Source organism: Halyomorpha halys, unplaced genomic scaffold, assembly GCF_000696795.3.
Source record: "Halyomorpha halys isolate HHAL.00 unplaced genomic scaffold, Hhal_1.1 Scaffold865.1, whole genome shotgun sequence".
NCBI classification, from domain to species: Eukaryota; Metazoa; Arthropoda; class Insecta; order Hemiptera; family Pentatomidae; genus Halyomorpha; species Halyomorpha halys.
This window is the reverse complement of record NW_027110332.1, coordinates 147,530-173,019: the sequence shown is the minus strand read 5'-3', so window position 1 is coordinate 173,019 and position 25,490 is coordinate 147,530. Positions and strand designations below refer to the sequence as shown.

Genomic DNA, 25,490 nt, shown 5'->3' with positions numbered 1-25,490 from the left:
TAATGATAATATTTAAAATATATAAATATAGAGTTTATAGCAGGATAGCTTGCATCAGTCTTCGAGAGGATTTCCTACATTACAAACCACTGCACCTTAAACTGCTGATAACTGGGAATAGAATTTCATTACCATTTTTTGATGGAATCATCTATTGATTTACATTGGAGTTTATGATGTAATTGACTTTTTGTTATAAATTAAGGAGCTTGTTTTGGAATGATTGTAATTTTTTTTCTTTTTATAAAGAATGGTGCTCCTCAGACTCCCAAACCTTACATTGTTTTGTAAATGAGCATATTTGTATCTGGTTTATATCTAGATTTCGAATTGAAAATAGGATACAACACGGCTAACCTTGCATATGTTTTGGTTAATACATATTGATATGGTGATACAAACCAACGATTAAAAAATGAAAACAAATAAAACTGAAACTGTATAGCAGTAAATAAAGAAAGGAGTAAAAACAGAGCAATAAAGAATAAGAACTAAATTTTGTTCAATAACAGCCAAAATTAGAGCGAAAAAATGAGGTCCACACCATTCTCAATTACATAAAAACAGAACTATAATTAATATTTTTATATATTAAAATGGTAATGTTGACATTCTTATTTAACAAATAAAAATTTTTAGAATAGAAAGAAATACAAAAATAACTCCTTACCTTGTGAACAAGCCCATTCTGAAATATGCATCATATTTACATTTAATATATAATCTACAGATCCTGATTCAAGACTTCCACCAAGCCACATATTTGGAGGCTCTCTAACATCCAAAAACTGTGCATCTTTAATATTACCACTAGGACATTCGGCAACATATTCATTTATGCTCTTCAGTGAAGATTTTTCTACTTCAGTGGGTTGGAAAGTAATACCAGTAAAATTGGGGGCAAAGTGAGATACATGTTGCCCAGAACCTGATGATATCTCCATAAAATAGCCTTTTTCATTAACATCAATATACTTTTTAAGTGCCTGAAGTATAGGCTCTTTATTTCTTTCAGCTGCTGGATGACGATGTTTAGTCGAAACGTGGGATTTAAGGCTAAAAAAATCACACAAAAGTGTAGAAACTAAACTAGATAATCTACTTATTATACACATTAGTGAAGACAAATAAATTAATTAATTATCAATACAAATAATTGAAAAAAAAACTATTATAGAACCTCATTAAACCTACATTCGTAAAAAACAAAACTATCTTGGCTTTTTTTCTTGTTTTTAACTTCGGAGATACCAGTAGATTGTCAAAATTTCCATTTATTTTTTTCCTGTTTTGTCACTATCACACATAGATTCCTAAAGAGACTATTTTTTACCTTCAATTCAATAGCCGAAATGACAAAGAAAAAAAAAAGAATATAAGTGTAAAAAAAAAGTTTGAATTTTAAATTAATACAATTTTTTTTCTTATACAGATTTATTTTTTACGAATGTGGGTTTAATGAGGTTCTATAAAAAAAAATTGTTTAATAATTTTTTTTATTGATAATTAATAATTAAAAGATGAATCCTTATAGAAAAAGATGCAACAATTATAAATAAAGTTGTTCACAATAAAGACATATGAAACTTTTCTAACAGAAAATGAAGTAAAAACTGCAACAGCATAGAGCTGTAAATTCCAAAACTAAAAGGATATAATGTCTTTCTTTCACTTTTGTGAACACGAGTCATGTCATATCATAAGCCTAGTAAGCAATCAATTATTGAACTTAAGGGAGTAACTAACTAAAACGTCTTATATACATGTCAAACATATTGCCTAATGTGAAGTATTCATTCACAGAGCACAGTAAGACCATAAATGGACCATATATGGAAGGTCATATACGAGCCAGGATAGGCCTAGAATGACAGTAATTGCTGGAGTGCACAATTCTCAATCTCATAAAAGAATGAGAATAAAACTGCCTATTTTACGTATAGGGTACCTGTCAGGTACTTAATTTGTTTTTGGTTGAGCTCTATGGGATGCAAAGTAAAGATAGCACTACCATACTGACTAATTTTTGGCCAAGAAAAAAAATTACTGGGCTAGGCCATGATTTGAACCAAAGTCAAATCAGCAAATGATGTTTATGCATTAATACCCATGCATACTCCAACATAGAGCATGCAGGGTAATCACTTATATGCAATAGTTAAAACCTGACAATAATAGGACTATAGGCCCCAATATCAACTGAAAAGGATCTGATAAGGTTTTTTTTTTTTTAGAGAACGGAAGTCAACTGATATAATCCAATTTATGTAATAACAATAATAATGTAGTTAAACTACAGGCAGAGAAATTTTTTGTTTTGACTTGGTCTAATATCTACATACAACTTGATATATATAGACAACATAGAAGTTCATAGGATTACGGTCAATGGTAAAAAATTATTAATGAAATATAATTAATTTTTGGTCAAAACAATAATTTAATTATACTAGTATTCAAAAAGAAACCACCTGGATATGTAATTATGCAATGCCATTTATGGATTTTATAGAACAAAAAACCAAATGCAAATAATTTGATAAATCACATCAAATAAAGGAATTGAGGGTAATCTTCTAAGAGGAAAAAGTTTAATTGAAAAACAATCAACAGTAATAAAAAAAAGGTGTTAGCTTGTAGAATATGGTAACTGAAAATATTAAACTGTTTGATCACATTTTTCCTGATATCAAGAGACATTAACCATATCTTATTACAAACATTATTCTTTAAAGAATACAAAGTTCCTAACAAATTTTTTGTGTTTTTTAAACACTACTTAACAATAATTTAATACATACAAAGGATTTTAAGGTTTTAAAGGATTGTAAATAGAAAAATTAATATTGACCATTCAACTAAGTGTACTTACTTTATATAAGATTCATGTGAAGACATTTTAGCAGAAACTTTAATCCCAACACCTAATTAAAACAAGTTATTGAGAATTGTAAAAAAATGATGTGACAGTTAAAACATAGATGAAATAATTGACAAGTACATTAGTTGATTAAATTTGCAAATATTACTTATAATACACTTGCTCATAAAAATTAATTTTATATTTTTAATAAATTAAAGTAGTTTATAGCTGAAATAAGTAAAACTCGCCTCGCAAACTGCAAAACAAAGTACGTAATCCAATCAAATCTTTAAGCATCGAATATTAGTTAATTTGAAATCATCATAAATTATACTTTCGTTTATAATCAAAAAATCCTAGAGAGCGACTACCTCTACCACTGAACTACACCATACTAAACTCGCCCGAAGGATGCGGGAAAGAAGATAAATTTTAATAGATAAACAAACAAGTTGTTTGGAGTCGGGGATACCTCGCTAACAGTTACTTAGACACTATCAAATCAGTAATGAATTTTAACAGGATTGTGATATTCTCATGTCTGATGTATTTAATCAGTGATTAATTAATAAAAAAATGATAGGTCAGAATTATGAAAACCAGAAATTGGGGATATTTAATTCCCGGGTTTCCCTATACGTTGCATACATGTAGAAAATGGTTGCCATGGCTGGAACTAGAGTGGTGTTTGAAGTTTATGTGTATATGTAAATAACAAATTTAAAGATGAATATTTTATACATTTTAGTAACTTAATTCCTTCGAGGTTTTTAGTTGTTTTTAGTATTTTTTTAATACTAATTGCTTCTATCGTAAATCCCTCATGTAAGCTACTACAGAGAAAACAATCAGGTTCGTGTTATATTTATTTCTATTTAGTGTGTGTTTGCCATTAATTGTAAAGAATAGTTAATATGATAACTTAATTTAATAACAAGTGACATTAGGACAAGACTTCCTTTACTAATGCACTCCCAAACATTCCGTTTCTATACTTCTAAAATTGGCATATAGGTTAGTCTTTTTATTGTATTTACACTGTTCGTATTCGGCACTTAAGTGTTCAACTAATGGCATATCTTGTTTGAAGTTATTGGTGGAAATATAATATTATTGTTGTACTTACACCATAATTTATATTATTTTTCTATTTTATTATGTATTGTATTAGAGGTATGTACAACATGAACTGTTTGATTTTTGTTATTATTTGTTAAGTATAGCTATATTGTTCTACTTTTTGTTTAATTGTATGATTTTTATGTTAATGGATTGTAATTAATTTTCTATTAACAATTTTTTTTTACACACTTCTAGATATTTCGCTGTAATGTGTTACTTAAAATAGGTATTATGCTAACATTCAACTTTTATAATTTTAGTTTCTCTGAGTGTTTAATGTCAAACTTAAGTTTTGCCTATAATTGTAATCATTAAGTGATGGTTAATTTTTTCTTTTTATGGTTTCAGAGGCAGGACTATGGATGATCCAAATTTGATGCAAAACACCACCAGTATTTCTCCTGACAAAAAGGACAACATGACATCAGTATCACCCCCTAAAAGAACTATAGTTCTTGGTGTTGTAAATACTACAGGTATGAAAAGTACAAATATCAATAGAAAAAGACGATGGGATCAAGCTCCAGAAGATATAAGTGGACCTCCAACTGTAAAGAAGTTGTGCATCAGTGAAAATGAAGCATTGCCTGTCAAAGAAATTGAATCTCTTGAAGCAGCTTCTGCTGTTTCCCCAAATTTTGATAGGATTAATTCACAATGTGATAATATTTCTGGTTTATCTAATCAAAGTACTCATGCAACATTAGTTGAAAACGAAGAAATCTCTATAGAAATAACACGATCACTTAGTTCTGACATATCAAGTGAAGCAAGTGCCATGTCAATAGACTTGCCAGATGACAAAAGTGATAAGTGTAAACCTCCCCTATGTGAACCAAGTTCTGACATTAAATCGTGTAGTGACTCAAATGTTAACTTGAGTGAAGTGAATATTCTCGAATCTTGTGACCGCCTACAAAGTGTTGAAACAGTGGATTCTCCGACCAATGATTCAAGGTTTGTTGTCAGTGATGTTACACTTAACAAGGAAACATCTAGTGTTGCTGTTAGTGAAACTAAAGTTGTTAAACATGAGCTGAAAAGTAATGTTTCTGCAACTGTTATAAGTCATCAGTCTGAAGAGCTTCGAAGGATAATGTTTAGTTATGATGAAGGTTCCTCAGATAGTGATGCAATGGAAACTAGTAAAGCAGATATTGCTGATGAAGAAATTTCCTCTGGTAAAGTTGATGAAGATGTAACCATTGTTCGTCCAAGTAATATTTCTCCTAGTGGTAGTAAAAAAGAAATAACAGGTGTTGAAAATAGTGATACTGCTTGTGAAAGAGTTAGTTTTAATGATACTGTCATGTCAGGAAATGATATTAGTTATGTTTCGCCTATCTCCATTGTCAAAAAACCAATTAGCATTCAACCAGAATACGATTCTAATGAAACGGATGCATTTATAGAAAGTAGTAACTCTTTAGAGAATTTAGGTGAAAATAAAGGAAGTCTGATTGAATCTCAACTTAACATTCCAAACAAAAGTGAAGTTGTCGAAATTACTATTGATAGAGAGATTAAGTGTGATTCATTAGAGAACAAAAACCAATCGAACCCGAACCAAGAAAATGTTGAAGTTAATGCAGAAAATTTTTCATCAATTCATAATGCAGATTCTATTGAAAATTCGCCCCCAAAGGTAACTCAAAATCTTAGGCATTTAGATGATGATAATCAAAATCAAACAGAAGGCTCGGTCATAAAGAAATCTGAGTTGATAAATGTACCATTAGGTGAGGAGGTTAAAAATGATCCTCATATGGAACGTGTTACTGAAATTGTTTCTGCAGATAATAACATTAAAGATAAAATCAAGATTGATGAAGAATGGGAAGCTGATAGTGGATCTAAAGAATTGAGCAGTAACTATGATCGTATTAAAGAGGAAAAAGCAAACTCTTCTGATGACGACCAGCAGAAGAATTTGATGAATGAGGTATCATTGAAATTTAATAGTCAAGAACCTGTTGAAGGAACTTCTGAGCATGATAATGAGCAGCTAGAATTAGACAATCCTAGCAAATATAAATTACAATCTGAATCTGAAACTATTCAAGTTGAGAAAGTAGATAAAATAAGTGATGATAAAAGGGAAATAATTTGTTCAATCGAACGCCATGTCTCACCAAGTGCTGATTTGTTAGTAAATGATAATTCTCCAGAAACAAATGCTTTGCAGGTTTCAGGCACAAGTTCTCCAGACTCCATAGAAACCGATAATTGTGTAATGAGTGAGGAAATCAGCTCTGAAGTTCTAGTTGCACCTTTAGAACCTGCAACAGTTGCACTTTCCTCAGAAAATACCAAACAAAATCATAAATTGATACATTGTGAGGAACTGCAAAAGGTTGATGCTGGAACCATTGAAGATGAGACCCTAAGTTCTGCAAATGAAACCATAACTCATGACGAACCTTCAAAGTACCCATGCCCTGAAGAAACTCCTCAGAAAAAAGAAAACAGAACTGAGGATTCTCAAAGGGATATTACTGATTGCAAAACATCCAATGAAAAATCATCTTTATTAAGGCTTCAGAGTTGTACCGAAGAAGTATATTTGAATGACGATAATGTTATAATTAGTAACATGTCAGAAGAAACTAATCAGTCCAGCGACAAGTGTTCTGTTTCGGTAATAAATAAACAAAATTTAAATGTTACAGAAAGCCTTAATGAAGATGTAAATATTTCAATGGATGTAACACAATCAGACAACATAGATCCTGCTATTATGGAAGTTATTTTAGGTTCAAATGAAGAAACTGCTGTTGTTAAAGAAGTTGTAAATGAGTGTTCTGTTATTAGTGGAACTTCTGAATCTGATAGACAAAACAATGTTTCTGTACTTGTCCATCCAGAAATTATTGCAACTAATATTAATTTAGAGGAAAAAATGGACATTGTTAATGAAACCGATAACAGTCCATCTGAACCTGAGAAAAGTGTGTGTGATAATGTGTTAGAATGTTCTGCTAACATTATTGAAAGTGATGAAGGTGATAAAAATATTGAAACCGCTTCTGGTAATGATATTAATGATGTAAGAGAAGTAATTAACACTGATGATTGTACTCCTGTCGAGAATGCAGTAGAAAATAACAAGACATTAAATGTTATTGAAAATGATATTGGGACTAATCATATAAAAATAGGTGAAAGTTATAAAATGGAATGTGAAACTATTGAAAAATCTGAACCTGAGCAGCCTAGTGATTCATCAATTACAAAAATGGAAATAATCACTAGTGTAAGCCAAAAAATTGAAGAAGAAATTTCCGGCTTTGAAAATACTGAAACAGCAAATACTGTTGAGGATACAGAGAAACATTTGAAGTTAATTGAAAGAAATGAATTAGGTTTGAATACTGATAAAATAATTGAAGCAGAATGTCATAAGGCAGATGCAATAGAACCTAATAATACTGAAATTAGTTCAGTAGATGGTGAACAAACGGAAATAAGATCTATTGAAAATAATGATATTGAAATCAGCACTGAGGAAACTATTGAAACCGAAATCAGTATAGAAGAAAATGTTGAAAGTGAATTATTTCCCTTAGAAAGTGATGAAATAGTCACTGTGGAAAGTAATATTAATTTGTTAAATTCAGAAGAGAATGTTGACTTGGGATCAAGTCCTGTAGAAAATGTTATGACAATTGAAAACTGTGATAATGAAACACATGTTATAGAAAAAGATAGATCTAGTGCAGTTGGAACTAATGAAAATGTTAATAGTAAAAGTGAAGAAGTTTTGTCTGAAACAGAAAATAAAAGTGAAATTGAAAGTAGTGTTCGTGATATCTCTCCGTCAAGAACTATTGAACAAGAATTACAAGTACTTGAAGATGTATCGGGAAGTTCAGAAATAAAAAATGTGTCTGATTCAACTCGAGATATTTTAAAAGAATTAGTAATTCAAGAAGAGATTACAATGGATGGAGATTCTGCAATAGAATGTGTCTATGATAATGATAACCTTGCAGTAAGAGAAGATGATATTGTACTAAGTTCAGTTGATTCTCCATCATACGAAGGTGCTTTGAATCCTAGTCCTGAGGAGTCCAAGATTTTTGAGAAAAGTATTGATGTTTCTGAAACAATTGATGATGAAATGGGTATTGATAGTAATGTGATTATAGAACCAGAAGAAAGCAAAACCATTGATGAAGAGATTGACTCGTCTAAAGTTGTACCTTCTGTTGAAATATCACCGGAGCTTTCTTATGTTGAAGAAAGTATATTGCAAGATGATTCTAAAACATTAACAGAAGATATAGAGTCATTTGTTGTTGAAGAGGTTGTTACTTGTGAAAGTTCTGAAAGTAATAAAGATGGAGATAATGAATTTGTTTCTGTCAATGAAGATATGTCTTCACCTTTGATTGTTTTTGAAGAAACTTGTGAAACGACTGACACATTTGTAAATACTGAAGTGAATGCTGTGATAAAAGAGAATACTGTTGATTCTGAAGTGTCTGTTATTGATAATCAAAATGAAATTTCTAATGATTCTAATCTAGATTTTAAAAAATATGATAAGTCGAAAGTTGAAAAAACTGTACAGAAAAACATTAGCATTAGTAAAGATTTGATCATTGAACCATCAGTTAATAGTATTAGGCCTGATTCTCCTTTACTCGATATGGAGTGTGAAAGTTCTGTTAACAGTATTACCAAAACTGATTCAGATGTAGAAATGGATATTGGAGAACCGCCATCTTCAGAAAAATCAAGTATAGGGCTAAAATTAGATAGTATGAAGGTTGAAACACCGCCTCCCTCAGTTCTGAACATTGGTAGTGACTTATCGTCTGTTACAAAAGATATCGGTATCAACGTTCCTTTGCTAACAACTGTTAATAATACCACTGTTTTGATAAAAGATAAGCCTGCGTCCACTTCAGTTGTAGACATTAATAGATCAGGAAGTATTCCCGGAATTGATCCTAAGTTGGAACCAATAACTTTAAGAATATATAAGGACAATTTATCAGTTAGAACGGATGACCTGGACTCACCTAAAAAAAGCAGATCTCCTAAGCTTTCTTCTGAATTAAAAAGTCAGCTGTCGCCTCATATCAAATCTTCAGATAGTAGAAGTTCTCTATCACCTACAACTAAGAAACTAGAATTCACCCTTAAGATAGCTAAAGATGTTAATACTAATATACCTAGAGCTACCATGTCACCTAAAAACAGTGTATCACCTAGTGGTATTCATAAACCAGGAGATATCTTAAGGGCAGAACTCACTGCAGAAAGTGGCCGAAATTCTCCAGCTTACATGAATCCTTCTGAATCTGGACCAAACAAAGTTAAACTTATAATACAAAAACCTGGTTTATCAAAGGATTATATTTCTCATATTGAGAGTAATATTAAAGAAGAATCTAATATGAAAGATGACATAGTGGATCATTCTTCTGGAATCAGGTTGCCCAAACCACCCATAGAAATAGGAAATGTTTTTAAAAAAATGATGGAAACTGAAAAAAATGTTGATTCAAAACCCGACATTGGTGTTGTGGACCATTCTCCTCTTTTAGCTACTCCTCTACCAGTAGTAAGAAAGAGAGGAAGACCTAGAAAAATCTTGCAGAAAGTCTTAACAGGGGCTGATCCTAATCTTAGCTCAAATATGACTCCTGGACAAACTCCAGGCTTGCCCTTTAATCACACACCTGGATTAGATGTATCTGACAGCTCTGATCAGTCGAGTCGACAAGTTCGTTCTTGTCGGGCAAGAACAAAGCCTATTGTTGTCAAGACGAGGAAACCTAGGGGAGGAGGGGCCCGAGGTGGTAAGGAAAATTTGATTCTTATCCATATTTGTACATTTATACATAGTTATACTTCAGTATTAATTTCAAATTTATTAGTACATTTTGACTGCTTTTTAAAAATTTATTTGTATTATCAAAATGACATGACAATAACCTGTAGATGGATTACCCATCTATAGTTCTAAAATATAAATATTTGAAGTGAATCATCTCTTAATGTGGTTATATGCACATTTTGAGATAGGAATGAAAACCTGTTTTCAAGTGTTTAGCCCATTGTTTATTTATGAAATTAAAAATTATGGATCCCAAACTATAAAATAATAAAAACATTTATACTATATGGTTTCTTTTTTGTTCTTCTTAACACTCAAGATAGCTGATGTATTGTTGATAAATAAATCTATCTGAAGAAATCAAAATATTAGTTAAAAACCTTTTCTTTTTTTTTTTAACGGATTGCTTAAATGTTGTACAAGTTATGGTTTGATTGAAACTAGTTTTATGGATAGTTGCTTCATCTTTCTGTGATATTTATTTCTAGAAAATTAATGTATTCTTAATTCTTAGTTGGAATTGTGACTATGCATCACAGTTTAAGTAAAGTAGCATTAGAATTATTGAAATTTAGACATTACTCTTGATTTGCTTGAGTACACAGTTTCGAAATTTTAGCATTGGATTTTCTATACAATAACAGTTCTATATTTATTGGTTAACTTGGTTAGTCATTAACTTTTTTTTTTCTTCTATCATTCGACTTCTTAATCACTGCAGTGGCTGTGTGTAGAGCTTAATTGAATTTTATTACTTACTCTTACTAAATGAAAAATTACTTTTAATTTGCTATAATAAAACCTCTGCTTTGTAATTTTTTTTAAATAACAAAATTTTTATTTAAAGTTCATAAGATTAGATATTTAAAGGTATATTCTCTATTTACATAATGTAACGTTTATCATATATTTATCTTTTATGTAGGTATGAGGGGAAGAGGTGCTATTTCCAGTGGCGTCGGTGGTATTGTTCGTAACTTAGCCGCAGAGATAGAGCAAGACAAGTTAGCTGGAAAGTTATCAGAACGTGAGAAAGCTGAGTTAGCAAAAATAGAGGAAAGGAAAGAAAGGCAAAGGCAAGAAAGGCATGCCAAAAATGAAGCGAAAAAGGCTAAAAAACTAGCTCGGAAGGCAAGTATAATGTTCTTTATTTTCTTCATTTAAATTGTTTTCGTAATGATTTAGTTGTTTACTTTGGAATGCTTTGACTCTGTTTATTGTTTTTGATTCTATTATTCTTGCATCCTATTTTCTTAGCCCTTATGAAGGCCTATGACTTTGACTGAAACATCAACAAATTAAACAGTATATTATTGCTTAAGCTCTTTTATCTTTTAAAATAATAAAAAATCAACATATTTTAACGACATCTCGTCTCAACCATTGTTTTTATTTTTTCCTTGAAGAATTAACTTGAATTTTTCAAAATGTTAGGAAGTTTTTCAGAGTTATGAGGTACCACTGCTTAAGGGGCATAATTTCAGTGTGTTTTATTTCCCGCCCCATTCTCAGTGACCATCTCCTTGCTTTTTTTTGTAGTAAATTATATCTACATTTTTTTACATTTTAATTAATTAATTGGACCATCTTCTGCTGTCATCAGTTGCATATCAGTACTTAAACCAATGTACTTCTACAAAAACCTAAAAAACAAAAATTAATTTAAAAAGTAGGCCCTTCATTCTAGGCCCTAGATGACATAAGAATGAAAATTCAAAATTATTATTATCGGTGTAACTGAATGTATATTTGGTATTTTAGTTTAATTTTTTGTGTATTATGTAAGTTTTTGACTTTTGTAATTTTTTTTTTTTTTAAATAGTTAAAGGATGAAGAGAGAAGGCTGAAAAAATTACGAGAAAAGGCCGAGAAAGCTGAAGCTGCTGCTCCTCAGGTTTTTGAAGAAGAGACACGAATGTCTGCTCCTGATGGAGGTAGCCGTGGTCATACTCCTGCTCCTGCCTCCGCTCTGTCTAGGCTAAACCAGACAAGTAAGTAATCTCTTTTTCTTATGATTGATTAAATTATAATTTTTGAGTGTAACTTTGCATATACTATTTAATTTTGATTATGTTGGTGATTTGTTTTTGGTGCATTTTTTTTTTAGCTTGAGGAATTACGTGTGATTGGTAAAAAAAATGTAGTAATTGTTTTGTTGTCACAGCTTGCCCTATAACCACCTAACACCTTGTATTCTGTTAAACTAAGGAATTAATTTTTATTAAACTTTTGAGTTTGGGTATTTGGTAATTAGTCAAGAATTATCGAGGGTATATTTTCATGTAAGAATTTTCTAGATATAAGTAAATACTATGATGCATTATTTAACAGCAACCTTTAACTATACCCTGACTGTTTATAAAGGGAGTAGGGGTTTTGGATCTTAAAGAGAAAAAATAAAATAATTAAATAAAAATTAATGAAAAAAAGAAAACCTGATTCCTAAAGGACAAAATGTTATTGCATATCTACTTAAACTCATTGATGGGTTTTTAATGAAGTTTACATTTATGGGATATTGAAACTTGGTGCCACAATCGGGTATCTTCCACACCCAATCGAAACTCAAGAATTTTCCGATAATACATTAATGTACTTCATGTTCACATGTTGCTTTTTTTTCTTTTTTTTTTTGGACGTTTTTAGTTTTGCAATTATTGGCAATATATTCTCTATTATATATGTTATGAACTAATATCTTTGTTATGTAATGTGAAGTATATAAAAAGTAAAAGTTAGGGAAGTATTTCAAGATATCCATGGATTATTGCTGTGTAATTTGAGACATAGAAGTTCAAAATTGGTTGTACTGATCACTCTAAAAATTGTTACAAAGGAACTGAAGGACAGATTAAACCAATCTCATTCAATATTTTTTAAAAATATTTTGAGCTCTTAATTGTTTCAAAACATTCAAGGAATATCATTGAGTAATTCCAGCTATCCAGCTTAGAAATCAGTTGAGCTATTTCCTCAAAAAATAGTTACAAAACTACATTAAGACAGACAGACTAAGGACATTTAATATAATCATTTTTCTGTATTTTTTGCTCAAATTGTTTCATAACATTATTTGAATCTCATGGAATAATTTGAGTAATCAAAATTGAAAATCGGTTTTGCCATTCACTCAATAAAAAAATTATTATATAACTTCAAATGAGCAAGGTTGGATATTATGTAGAATTTTGACTTATAAAATATGTTGCTATTTGTCTACTAGGAGTTCTACAGGGATAGGCTATTAGCATTTTGGTCGGATCCTGAGTTAAATTAAACCAAACCGAGAAAAGAGGTTGGAATGAACATTGAATCGCTATAAAATTTTAATTAGCTTATAATTATTATTGATATTATGTTTTTAACTACTGTTTTTTTATTTTATTTTTTTTTACGTTACCTATACCATTTAACTACTGGTTTATTCTTCAACAATATCTTCTTTTTTTTTTGTGATAAAATACCCTTCATTCTTTCCATTGTACAATAGATAATGAAACAATACCTATGGTTGTCCGCCTGTTACTAAATTTTGTAAGTATTTAATTATTTTTCATACTGAGAAGTCATTAAGCCAACTATGAGATGCTATTGTTCTTTCATATCATGGTAATTAATGTTTAAGATTTTATAATTGATTACCGAATTATCAGGAACACTTTTTCATGTATTTTGTTTATTTATAGGTGAACATAATGAGGAATCTCAAAATAGTATTAGTACGCCTACTAGCAGCCAGATTAAAAGGGGCCGGATGGAAATTCCTATTGATCCTGAATGGTAATATTTCTATGTTTATTAATGATAATTATTCTTTTACACTGTTTTAAGTTAAATTAAATATTTAATTTTTAGTGACTTATTATTTATATTGGGGTTAGGATTTAGCTTTATAATGTAATAAGAAGATTTATTGACTTGATCGATTTAAAGTTTGTCAACATCAATCAAATTATGACCTTGTTCTGTGCATTCGTTTTTAAAATAGTTTTTATCAATTTTCGCTGTTTTTTTTTTTTTTTACTTTTAATGAATAAGTAATATTATTTTCATTATATTTTTACTAAATTTTTGTAACTAATGTTTTAGCAAAGAAGTTCGTGTTGAACACCTTGCTGAGTATCAGTGGCAGGGTAGCGAGCTCTTCATGGTTCAGGAACAAGTCTCATTATATCTTGGGGTTAAATCATTTAAAAGAAAGTACCCTGATTTGAAAAGGCGTTCTGTTGAAGCTGAAGAAAGGACTTTTCTTGAAGATTCAGGGCTAGTTCCAAAGTCAATGTGTGATTTAGGTAATACACTTCAGAGTATTTATATGCATTAAATTAATACAGGTTCAAAATTTCAATAAATGTTTAATGGTGTTTTTCTCCTAGGTTTAACCGCAGTTAGTAGTGCAGAAATATTAGATATCATGTATCAAGACTTTCCTGAAAAATACGAAGAGTTTAGGAAATATGTTAGGGAAAAACAGGCTAGAGAAGCATCTTTCAAGCAAAAAGGTTTGTCACTTTAAAATGAAGTTTACAACAATTTTATTACTTATTTGGAAGATTGATTTTTTAGAACTTCTTGTAAGAGTTATTTATGTGAAATAAAAAAAAACTTATTCTGACTTCTTGTTACAGTAGGTATAAAAAAGTTCTAGGAAAAAATAGTGTGGCAAGTGGGATGTTAAATTTTTATATTTACTCTTTAAATCTATTAGCTCATTTGTTCTTGAACAGCTCAGTCAATTTTCTCCTGAAGAAAGTTTTGAAAGTTTGAACCTTTTTTGGATATTGAAACACTCAAAATTTCTTGGACCACACCCGGTTCATATTCCATTTATTAATAAAATACACGGTCAATCAGCAATCTTCCAGTTCAAACATTTTCTTTGTTGCTTAGTGTTATCAAAGTATTTTCCATCAGAATCTGTGATCTCAGTCAATGTGTTGGGCTAATAATAAATGAACTTGTGGGAAATTCTCATTTTCTTCTCCATACTCAATATTTATCTTTGTAATATAAATACATTTATTTTTTAAATAAAATATAATTATGATTTTTTTTTTTTTTTTTTTTTCATTTTCAGCAGTTTTTGCCAGCCTAAAACAAGATAAATCCAAAGGGGAACCTAGGGAACAGGCCTTGGAAGCAGTTGCTATGTGGAACTCCAACCTGAACAGGGAGCGACGGGAAGAGAGGCGGTGTGCACTTGACCTCCAAACCTTCACGGTTCACTACCCCAAACAAATGAGGGACAGGATGTCTCGCCCAGTTCCAAAAGCTGGTCTTTACCCTGTTTCCCTTATACCTGGCCAATTCTCTGATGCATTTAAAGTGTATGTATATTCTTTTTAGTGCCAGTTATTTTATAAATTTCAAAGGAAAAATGATGATCAAGATTAGAGAAAATTTATTTTTTATTCTATTAATAAACCATGAAGTTCACTAATTCTTCTGTTATATATCCTTTTTTAAGTGGGGATCTGGTTTTTAGGATCAGTTGTAGACTTTTTTTTTTTGTCTACAAAATAGTTCTGTCCAATTTTTAGAATAAAACAAAAAATTAATTTTTCATACTATGAATAACCTTCATTAAATAATTTAATCGCCATCATTATGACTTCTTGGCAATTTGTGTATCCCAGTTTGAAAAAATTCCTTGTCCCTAAAGGCGAAAAATTGAACAGTGCTTGCCTGACAACTTCTATGTTTTTCAATTTTTCGCCCTGCCTAAATTTTGCAAGGATAGAAACAAGTACTATTTCTTTTGTCTGTCTGTGCTATCTCTTTTCTTGGAGTGCTGTTTTTAACAAATCCAATTGCTGTTTGTGCCTCTCCCAATTTAGCTTTACATTTGGTTTTAACAGTTCAAAAGTTATTGGTCCTTAGATGTCCCACGATATACACAACATTCTCTTACTCACACCCAACTTTGGAATAAAGGTGGAGGGGGTAGGTTTTCTGTTTTCACAATCTACCCCTTTTCTTGATGATCTTTTTGGTAAATAATCCAGTTTTCATCCCCAGGTATCATCCAGTCCAAGAAGGGTTTGATTTTATTCCGTGGAAGTAGAGATCTTGAATATTTCCACACAAATTTTACTTTCTGAGTATGGACGGAATTAGTTTTTGAGCGGGATAAAGTTTTTTCACAATCTCCAATGTTGTCAAAAACAGATTTTGTACTGATATGACCTTGTCAGTATCATCGTCTATCAAAAATCATTGCCCAAAAGTGGTTCAACATCGAAATCACCTATTTCAAATTTTTCGAACTATCTTTTGTATACTCTATCTGAAACTATATATTCACCTAAATCTTTCAATAAATTTCTATATGCTTTTGTAGCATTTCTTCCTTGTTAGAATTCATTCTAAATCCAATGGCATAAATGAACTCTCTTGCCAGAGAGCAGGCTGTGCTAAGGAGTGGTGAAGATGCACAAATTGTGACATGATTTCTTAAAAGAAATTATGAGGTTTAAGGTGCATGAATATGGGACAGTGGTCCCGAAATATTGTACCATGTAGTGATAATTGTAATAAGGAAATTTCATTAAATTGGAAGTCATTTAACCACAAAAGAAAATTTTTTTAAGAATTGTTGAAATTCCTTTTAACCGGAAAGGAGAGAACTTAGTTGTACACCTAATAATCTATAAATTAAATCAGTTTTTTTGTATTATTCAATATATATTTTTTTTAGTGATTTTTATTTATGATAACAAAATAATTTATAGCATCTACATATATATTATTAAATCATTTTTATTTTCATAAAACTTTTTTTATCCAATTTTTATCTTCTAGCAGACTACCTTAATAATAACTTTTTTAATAATTATTTTATTTAATTTTTGTTGTATTCCTCATTTATCAGAAGTTATTAGTATATGACATGAACTATTAATTTTATTTTACAACTCTTTATATTTCTCTTTTGACCGCAACCCTGACCATCTTCTTATAAATTAATTTTATTATTTCAGGTATACTCCAACAGAACTGATGTACTTCCCTTTGAACACTGTTATGTATGGCCCATTGAAACCTAATGAAAGGCAGCCAATAAACCCTTCTGATGGATCTGGTTCAGATAGTTCCAGTTCATCGACATCTGATGATTCCAGGTGAAGTCTTTAAAAAAATAATGTAAACAGTTTTTTTCTGACCTGGTTAAGCTTGGCCCTAAGTAGGTAGTTGGTGCCTAACATTCAAAGTGGTCTCTTAAGAGGAAACATTATATTAATTGCTATTAGCTTACATTATTCCTCTTGAATTTTACATACTTATCACCCATTAAATCAGCATTATCACTACTTTAAAAATGTTTGGTATAAAAATTGAAAGTTTTTGCATTCTGGATCCCTGCAAAATTTCCTTGGGAAATTTATAATGATCAAATATTGAATATATTCTATTTCTTTGCTTATAGACACTGAAAAGTTGATTGCATTGTAAGATATAACTTGATGATATCTAAGAGTTCATTAACTCTTAAAAATTCTAGTAACTGAGAAGATAAACATATTGTTATTTGCTTATCTTATCTCATCATGTCGTGATGTGTCCTCATCATATGTATGTTATTACCATACTCATATGCCCGAGTGTGTAGTAGCCTAATTTTTAAATTATTTTTTCATTTTTTTTTTAAACTAATAATAAATTTCTAGTTCTTCTAGCAGTGAATGTGAGAGCGAAGATGAAAATGGTGTTACAAGAGAATGTAAAATCTGTAATGGGGAGAAGAAAACCATCAGAGAATCACATCCTGAAATTTTATTGCAGTGTTCAAATTGCAAAGGCCTATGTCAGTATTTCAGTTATATACGTTCATTTTTAATTTTTATCCTAGCTTAAATGTAAAATTGAATACAAATTTGTGATACATTTTTAAAATTTTGTTTATAGGTCATCCAACCTGTCAGGAAATTACCCCAGAAATGTTGCCTCACATAAAAAAATACACCTGGCATTGTAGCAACTGCAAAAAGTGTATGACATGTAAAAATACTACAAAAGATGACAAAATGCTGTTTTGTGATTTGTGTGATCGTGGGTATGTATACATGCATCTTTTATTAATTATTTCATGTTATTTTTTATTTTGTTGGTTTAAGAGTAAAGATTTAGTTTCAGTTGGGTGTTGTATTATATTTTAACATTAAAATAACAGGATAGCTAGTTCTGTTAATGATTAGTTATTTTTACATATTAGCTTCAGTTGGAGATAATGAAATATACAATTAAATTTTCAGGTACCACATACATTGTGTAGGCCTGAGGAAAGCCCCAGAGGGACGATGGCATTGTAGTGTATGTTCCTTCTGTACAGCTTGTGGTTCTAAAGATCCTGGGGGACCAGAATGGAACTATGAGGTAGGCCTATAAAGTATTCAGTAAAATCATAGCCAAAAATATTTTATTGCAATTTATAATCCTATACAACATTGTCCTTGAATTTGATCCAGTTAAATTAATAAGCGTGATCTAACTGAGGTGGTCAATAGTAGGAGTTGACATTTTCTGGTTCGCTGGAGTTTAATATCCTGAAGGTGTACTTTTGCTGGTACTATCCACGGTATTGTCTGGAAATGACTACTGCTTTTAGGGAAATAAACGAACCACATTTTGTGAGGACTGATCAGCAGTCAAAGTATGATATCTCCCTACGGCTGAGTCTCCACCACTTCTGAAGCTGTCTGATTATTTAGGGAATTATCAAATCCTTTCATAGTTTATAATTATCCGCTTTTTATTAATTGTAAAAATGTGAGATAATCTGAAGTAAATAAAATTATTGTTACTTCAGTGGACTAGAGCTGGACTTTTGACTAACGGCTGGTATTAGGAATTGTAGCCTACTTGAGCTTCTATATAATGAAGTCATACACCATCTTGCTGTTACTATCATTTCTTGGAAAAGCTTCTCTAAAACATGACTAATTGCTACTAAGTATAATCAATCAATCAAGTATAGTCAAACTATAATGCATGTTCTTTCCAACAGCTAAAGAGGGAGAGAGTGCGATATTTTTCCAGCAGTAGTTCTGTGCAGCACAGCTCTTGGTACACAACTTTAACAGTAACTATTAGGTCCACCACTGTGTACTGCTCCAGATGAAAACTAATATCAGATATTAAGATGAGTCCAATATGTGTATAATTTATTTGTGTATTGATATCCTCTCAGGATAATTGCCAACAGATGAGTATATTACACTACGACAATGTATTTGATGTTTCAAAGTTATTCTGTTATGTAGGAGTAGTCTATCATTTTTTTCCTGAAGTTGTAAGTAGCTATCTATCCATGTGGTATTAATAAATTTAATTAGTTGAAAAATACATTATTAATACCATTAACTATAGGGTTGGCAAATAAGTCCTTTCGGTTTTTTTGGATGAAAGAAAACTAAGTATATTTTGTACATAATAATTATTTTAATTTACAATGTAATGTCCATTATTTTTGGGTGGGGCAAAAAGTCCTATCCAAAGGCTAACAATTTATTGTAGGTGACTTACGAAGTGTGGGGCCTAGCGTTGTCATGGTACAAGACGAAACCCTTTCGATTTGCCAGTTCTGGGCGTTTTCTTCGAATTGATTCATCAAATTTTGTTAATTGTGAGCAGTTTAGAGTGGAATCGATCAATACACCTTGTGGCAACAGCTCATAAAAAATCATACCCTTGAAACCCCACCATACAGAAAGCATTATTTTCTTTGGGTGAATCGCAAATGGAAATGCGTGTTGCCAAGTTGGTTTTGGTCAGAGAGTGGGGGACCCAAACATCAGTCCTAGAAACGTAGCCGAGCTTCTGTAAATGATTTTCTACGTACTTGTATGTGAAATGTCTAGGACCTCTGCAATGTCTCACATTGCTTGATTGATGTATTTTGATCGACTATTGCCTTAACATCAATGGTTTCAATTTCTTGTGGGCGACCAGGTCGCCGTGAGTCGTTTATTTCAAAATTCCCTGCTCGAAACTTGGAAAACCAATTAGCACTTGGCATGTGCGCTCTGTTAAGTTGAGGCATTATCTCCATAGACCCCGCATATTTTTTTATGTGCCTCCGCAGCTCGCTTTCCTTTATTGAAGTAGTAAAGCAAAATATGCCTATAATGCACAATACTTCCGTCCATCTTCTTAGCTGGATCACAAACACAATTCTGACCTGATATTAACAAGTGCCAACAGACATAACTGTGTAAATATTACAAATAGGATAAACAATCCTCTTTTGGGATTAATTGCATCAGAAAAATGTGACGTATTATAAACAAAACATGAATACAAAAACCAAAAGGACCTATTTGCCAACCCTATATAAGCTATTTATATTTGATGATATTAATCGTTTAATTTTATTTTATTTTGTTTTAGTATAAGAAGACGGATAAAGGAGTTCGACTTTACCAGAGGACATTATGTGTTCCCTGTAGTAAAGTAAGTTTATTTTTATTTTATTACCTACTTAATTTTTATCAGTCTCTCTTAATGGTTGTAAAAAAGGAAAAAAATAATTTAAGCTAGCAATGCATAAATGCAATATACAAAAGTCATCCTATGTATATATTTTAACAATCTTCTTTTATTTATTGATCATTTGGTTGTATTTTTTTATTGGGATTTTTAGATTCTGCGTATTTTGAAATTTCAAATCTCATATTTGGAGAAGTGGTTAATATATTTATATATATATATTTTTTTGGTTGATTACTAAAATTCATTAAGCTTAAATTATATTATATTATTAAAAGTAATGAAACTAAAGATATAAGAGCGTAACTGTTACACTTAGTATTCTCCAAGCTGTTTCAGCTCATTAACCTTCAAATATTGTCTGGTATTGAGATTCTTGTAGGTAAGAAGTGAAACTTAGGTTCTAGCATTGGCTGATGATTTTATTCTTTCAGGATTAGGAAATGGTATTTAAATGAGTGAAATTTCTCTTAATTAAATGAATTACCTCTTTTGTGACATACTGGACTTTAATACTTTTACACTCTAACTTTGACTTCTGTCAAAACAGCCCTGCAGCAAAGTGGGGCAAACCGTTGGCTCAATTAAAATAGTTATTACTATTTGAGTTTTATTTGACCACACCCGGACCATATTACATTTATTTAAATATATCTCTTTTATTCTATTTTCTTTAATGTTTATTTTATTTATTGAGATGGGGGAACTATTTGACTTTTCATCTGAACCAGGTCAGTTTGCTAATTTAATAAAGAAATTTCACTTCAATAAAATAGTTATATCCACTCCTTTCATTTATGCAGAGGCAAAAGCATTTTTCTTGAAATGCATGTTTATTATTATTTAAAAAATAGAAGCAAATTTATTAAAAAGTATAAATAATAAGGGGGTAGCGTATGAGATGAGGAGAAGATGGTTGGGGGGGTGCGGTCAATGAAAAACACAAATAAGTACGATTAACTTATTTTAATGTGCCTACGTTTCGGCTAGAGTTTCTAGCCTTCTTCAGGGCTGTTAGCTGGAAGATCGAACGTCTAATCAATGCTACTGGGGTAGCAGCGTGGTAATGCGCCTGTCTGCCAATGCAAAGGTTGTGAGTTCGAGTCCCTGGCCCTATCCGGGATTTTTTCAAGCATATAATCATACAATACTCACTCACAGCCTCCCCCCGGGCATTTGTGAGGCCCATTAGCCAATGGGTGGCACTCACAAAAATTGGCGTGAGAGTGATCAACTAACGTCCAACAAGTTCGGGATTGGGTAGGTACTTGGAACACTTTTCCTCCTGTTCTCAGACTCCTAAGTTATGAATTTGGGAGGTTACTCATTGCTTTAGGTTATCCTTTAGCTTTGACTGAGACTGTTTCTTATTGATTATTGTTTTACTTTGTAGGCAAATATATTATCAACTCTGTTCTGACTTGCTATTTAGGAACGCTATAAAGTTAGTTTTGAGATTTGATAATAATTGTGTTAAAAAAAAAAAAAATGGCCTTTTTTTAAGTTTAAATTTGTTGTGAAACAGTTAGTGCAACAATTTTCTTAATTTTAATGTTTTAAAATATATTATGGTCCTAGAATGGGATTAACTTATGATAAAAGCTGTGATTTATGGCTTTTCATAACAGAGGAAACATGGATTGGACAACTCCCAGCCTCTGTTTTCATGAATTTAAACACGTATACATTCTTACTTACATATTTTGTTTGAGAGTGGATAGTTTTCCCTCTACACAGTTTACTTAACGTGGTAAACTTATTATCTTGCAATATTAATTAAAAAAATAGTTTTGAAAGACTGATACGAGGAATTTCTGTTTGTAAAGTGGCAGAAGCAGGTCTAGGAGAGGAGAGATAGGAAAGGTAGTGCAGTCAACTGTTCCAACTACCACTTCTGACTAGCCAGAACTGTACGGGGCATGCGCAGTATAAGATGTGAGAGGGAAAAACACCTACTACCCATGCTCCATACAGTTCCAGACAGTCAGAAATGGTTGATGGAACAGACCTAGCAGAGAGAAGAGGTGGGACGGGGGAACGTTTGCCACTCCCCTCCCTTACTCACAGGCAAATTCATCTTAGATGCACTATATATTCCATATCTTTCAAAGTTCAAGAATTATTTTTTTATTAAATTTAATTTGTCTTTTTAGAATAAAATCGTGGGGAAGAACTGTGTTTGAAACATGTGTGGCGAGAAAAATACTTTCCCCAGGCATAAATTTGATAAAATTATTACTGGGCTATTTCTATACTAATCCTGAACTTCCCTCCAAATGTAGACCATATCTCATGGGAAACACCCAATTAGAGATGTGTCGAGGAAGATGCATTAGTGCGTGCATAAGTGAAAGTGGTGGGTGGAATCTGATAAAACTGATATAGGACTAACTAGGCTCAATCCCTGAAAATTTTACTAAAATCGGATTGACGGTTCGATCAATTATGCCCTAACACAAATTTGACCACAGACAGAAACAGAACTGAACCTGTTCCTTGATGTCTAAACCCTAAAATGGTACTGTAAATTTTACAATTAAGCACTTTCATCTTTAATTTTATTTTTTAATATTTTTTTTGGCCATATAAATATTTTTTCTAAATTGTTTTAATTATTAAAATAAAAAAAAAAAAATACAAGTTTTTCCTATCTCTCCTAGTTTTTATTATATTAGTAATTGTGAAGCTGTGTTCTTATGGATTTTTTATTTTATCACACACATTTAACATTTTGGGGCCTTCCCACCATCATCAGGGTTTTGTATGATGTTTAAAATATAGACTATATTTTGTAATAGACAAAATGAGGTAAATATATATTATAAGATTTTAATTGCATACTTATAATATATAGAAAAAATTGTTAATAATATTAAATTAAATGTTGCTAATATAGGATACAAGCTAAAATTGCAACAATGAATTTAATATTATCATCAATTTTTTCTATTTATTATATATACACTATATATACAATTAAAATCTTATGATATGTATTTACCTCATTTTGTCTATTACATCTATCTCTATTATGAAATATTTTTTGTTATTATGATCAGATGAAAAAACTTCCAATTAGAACACAATACTATTCTACATTTTGTACGTCTAAAATATAGACTATATTTTATAATTGACAAAATGAGGTAAATATGAATTATAAGATTTTAATTGTATACATATAATATGTAGAAAAAATTGTTGATAATATGTTGCAATTGTAAGATGCAAGTACATGAATATGGGGTAAATCCCGAAACGTCGTACAAAATATAGAATAGTATTGGTATTGTGTTCTAATTGGAAGTTTTTTCACCTGATCATATTAACATAAAATATTTCATATTCAGAATAAATTGTTGATAATATTAAATTCATTGTTGCAATTGAAGGATACAAGTGCATGAATATGGGTAAATCTCCGAAAGTCATAAGAAATATAGAATAGTATTGGGTTCCAATTGGAATTTTTTTCACTTGATCATATTAAAATTGTATGTTTTAATTATTTACTCATTTCCTTTGTGAAAATCACAACTTTTTCCTTATCTCTCGTTGATTTTGATGCTGAAAAAAGTGCCAGTTTTTTTTTATAAAAATAATTTTCATTATCTCACTTAACTCTTGTATTTGAATACATTTTCTTATTTTAGTGTTTTTTATTTTAATTTGTTTTAAATAAAGATTTTATTGTAATTGAAATTGACCGTTTATTTTATTTGTTTTATATCTATTTTGTAATTTAATATAATTTTTTTTTTTTCCAGAATGCTTTAATGTAAGATATTATGTACAAAGTAAATTTATAAGTATTGGCGCCCCTCCCCGCAATCAATGTGCCAGGACATATAAAAAAATGAACAAGATGATCCATCTATAAAGATTTTGGCACATTCAACGTCTTCAAGCTGTTACGTGTAAAATATAGATCCTCCTTGTTAGAACTTGTGTGCAATTACAAAATATTCTATTATATGATGCAGTACGAAGATATTGACCATGTTGTGTGGTTTTTAATTTATACTTATATTTAATAGATAGACTAGGTTGAGCTTATGTTTTTATACTATAAAATAATGTATATTATTCACTTTATAGACGATTTAAAGAAAAAACAAAAGGAAAAATACAAAAAATATTTCTATTCCATTAGAATTAAAGATTTTCTTTAAGTCCTATGTAAGTTGAACACTTAATTGATCAGCACACATTATAAACTTGAATTTAAGTTATAAAATGAAAATAGAATTTATTATAGAAATTAAAAACATAGATCAAATGTTGTTAAATTTAGCCAGGTTTAGGCCTAATTTTATTTTTATTTTATAATTTTTTTAATTTTATTTTTTGGTTTTCGTTCAAATTGTTACTATTTATTTTTCACTGGCTGTTGTAATATAATAAAAAATATAAAATTATATGTATTATAAATAAATCAGTGTTCCTTTTTTTTCTTTTTCTTTCTTTCTTTTTTTTTCATGTCTTTTTTTTGTTTGTCTGATTTAATTTTGTGATCCTTTCCTTGGTATAGAGTTTGAATTTTTCCAAGATGTATAAATTATTAAGATTTAACTTCTTGATAATTCTAATGTAAAACACAATCTATAATTTTGGTATTCCATCAATGGAAGTTTGATGTTAAAAATATACAATTTGTGCAATTTATATAAATCTAAGTAATGTAAATATGTAATTGGTAGAATTTTTTTTTTATTGAGAAGAATAATAAATTTAAAAAATATATATATAATGTAGAAACTATAAACTGTGCGAACTAAATTCTTTTTATTTAAATACCTCCGCACATTTAATTGAAATCCATTATTTAATAAAATTATTATACCTCTGATATGTTTGTTGACACATTTTGTTTTGTTCATTACAAGATTTTGAATTTTATTTTATTTTTGGTTAAGAAGGGATGTAAATAATTTAATTTTAGCCGGTGCAATGCTTTATTATATAATTGAAATTTAACATGGAAACAATAAAGACAAGGTATCAACTAAAGGGCAAAGAATATTATTCAACACAGAGATACTTCAATGAATATGTTTCTGTCGTATCTCAAATAGCTTGTTTCATGTAGCAGGAAAAGCAAAAGAAAACAAAATTATACATACTGATTATTGGTAAGTGTATATTTATATATATATAGAAATTAAATATAAT

The 25,490-nt window shown here is 30.4% G+C and overlaps 2 protein-coding genes across 6 annotated transcripts in view; one reads left to right on the top strand and one right to left on the bottom strand.

Annotated features, from left to right (window-relative positions):
• The window catches only part of LOC106686725 (methyltransferase-like 26), a 9,328-nt gene extending 5,996 nt beyond the window's left edge, over positions 1–3,332 (bottom strand). The window contains exons 1-3 of the mRNA XM_014430182.3: positions 3,112–3,332; positions 2,873–2,924; positions 671–1,056 (exon numbers count right to left, since the gene is read on the bottom strand). Coding sequence (XP_014285668.1) covers positions 671–1,056; positions 2,873–2,924; positions 3,112–3,160 — 487 coding nt within the window. The 5' untranslated portion in view covers positions 3,161–3,332. The remainder of the gene's footprint in view (positions 1–670; positions 1,057–2,872; positions 2,925–3,111) is intronic.
• A 189-nt stretch (positions 3,333–3,521) lies between these two features.
• e(y)3 (enhancer of yellow 3) lies at positions 3,522–24,767 on the top strand. Of its 5 annotated transcripts, none has more exons than XM_014430180.3 (14): positions 3,522–3,715; positions 4,334–9,795; positions 10,759–10,964; positions 11,656–11,824; positions 13,520–13,613; positions 13,923–14,125; positions 14,210–14,335; positions 14,911–15,160; positions 16,814–16,954; positions 17,513–17,637; positions 17,739–17,886; positions 18,086–18,206; positions 20,220–20,282; positions 24,086–24,767. In XM_014430180.3, the coding sequence occupies exons 2-14, from the start codon at positions 4,344–4,346 to the stop codon at positions 24,098–24,100; spliced, it is 7,113 nt and encodes a 2,370-aa protein (XP_014285666.1). In that variant the 5' UTR covers positions 3,522–3,715; positions 4,334–4,343; the 3' UTR covers positions 24,101–24,767. The 5 variants fall into 5 exon arrangements, with proteins under 5 accessions (XP_014285666.1, XP_024215533.1, XP_014285665.1 ...); XM_024359765.2 differs by having other exon boundaries at positions 17,510–17,637; XM_014430179.3 differs by having other exon boundaries at positions 3,523–3,715; positions 14,914–15,160; positions 17,501–17,637.
• Positions 24,768–25,490: the final 723 nt, after the last annotated feature.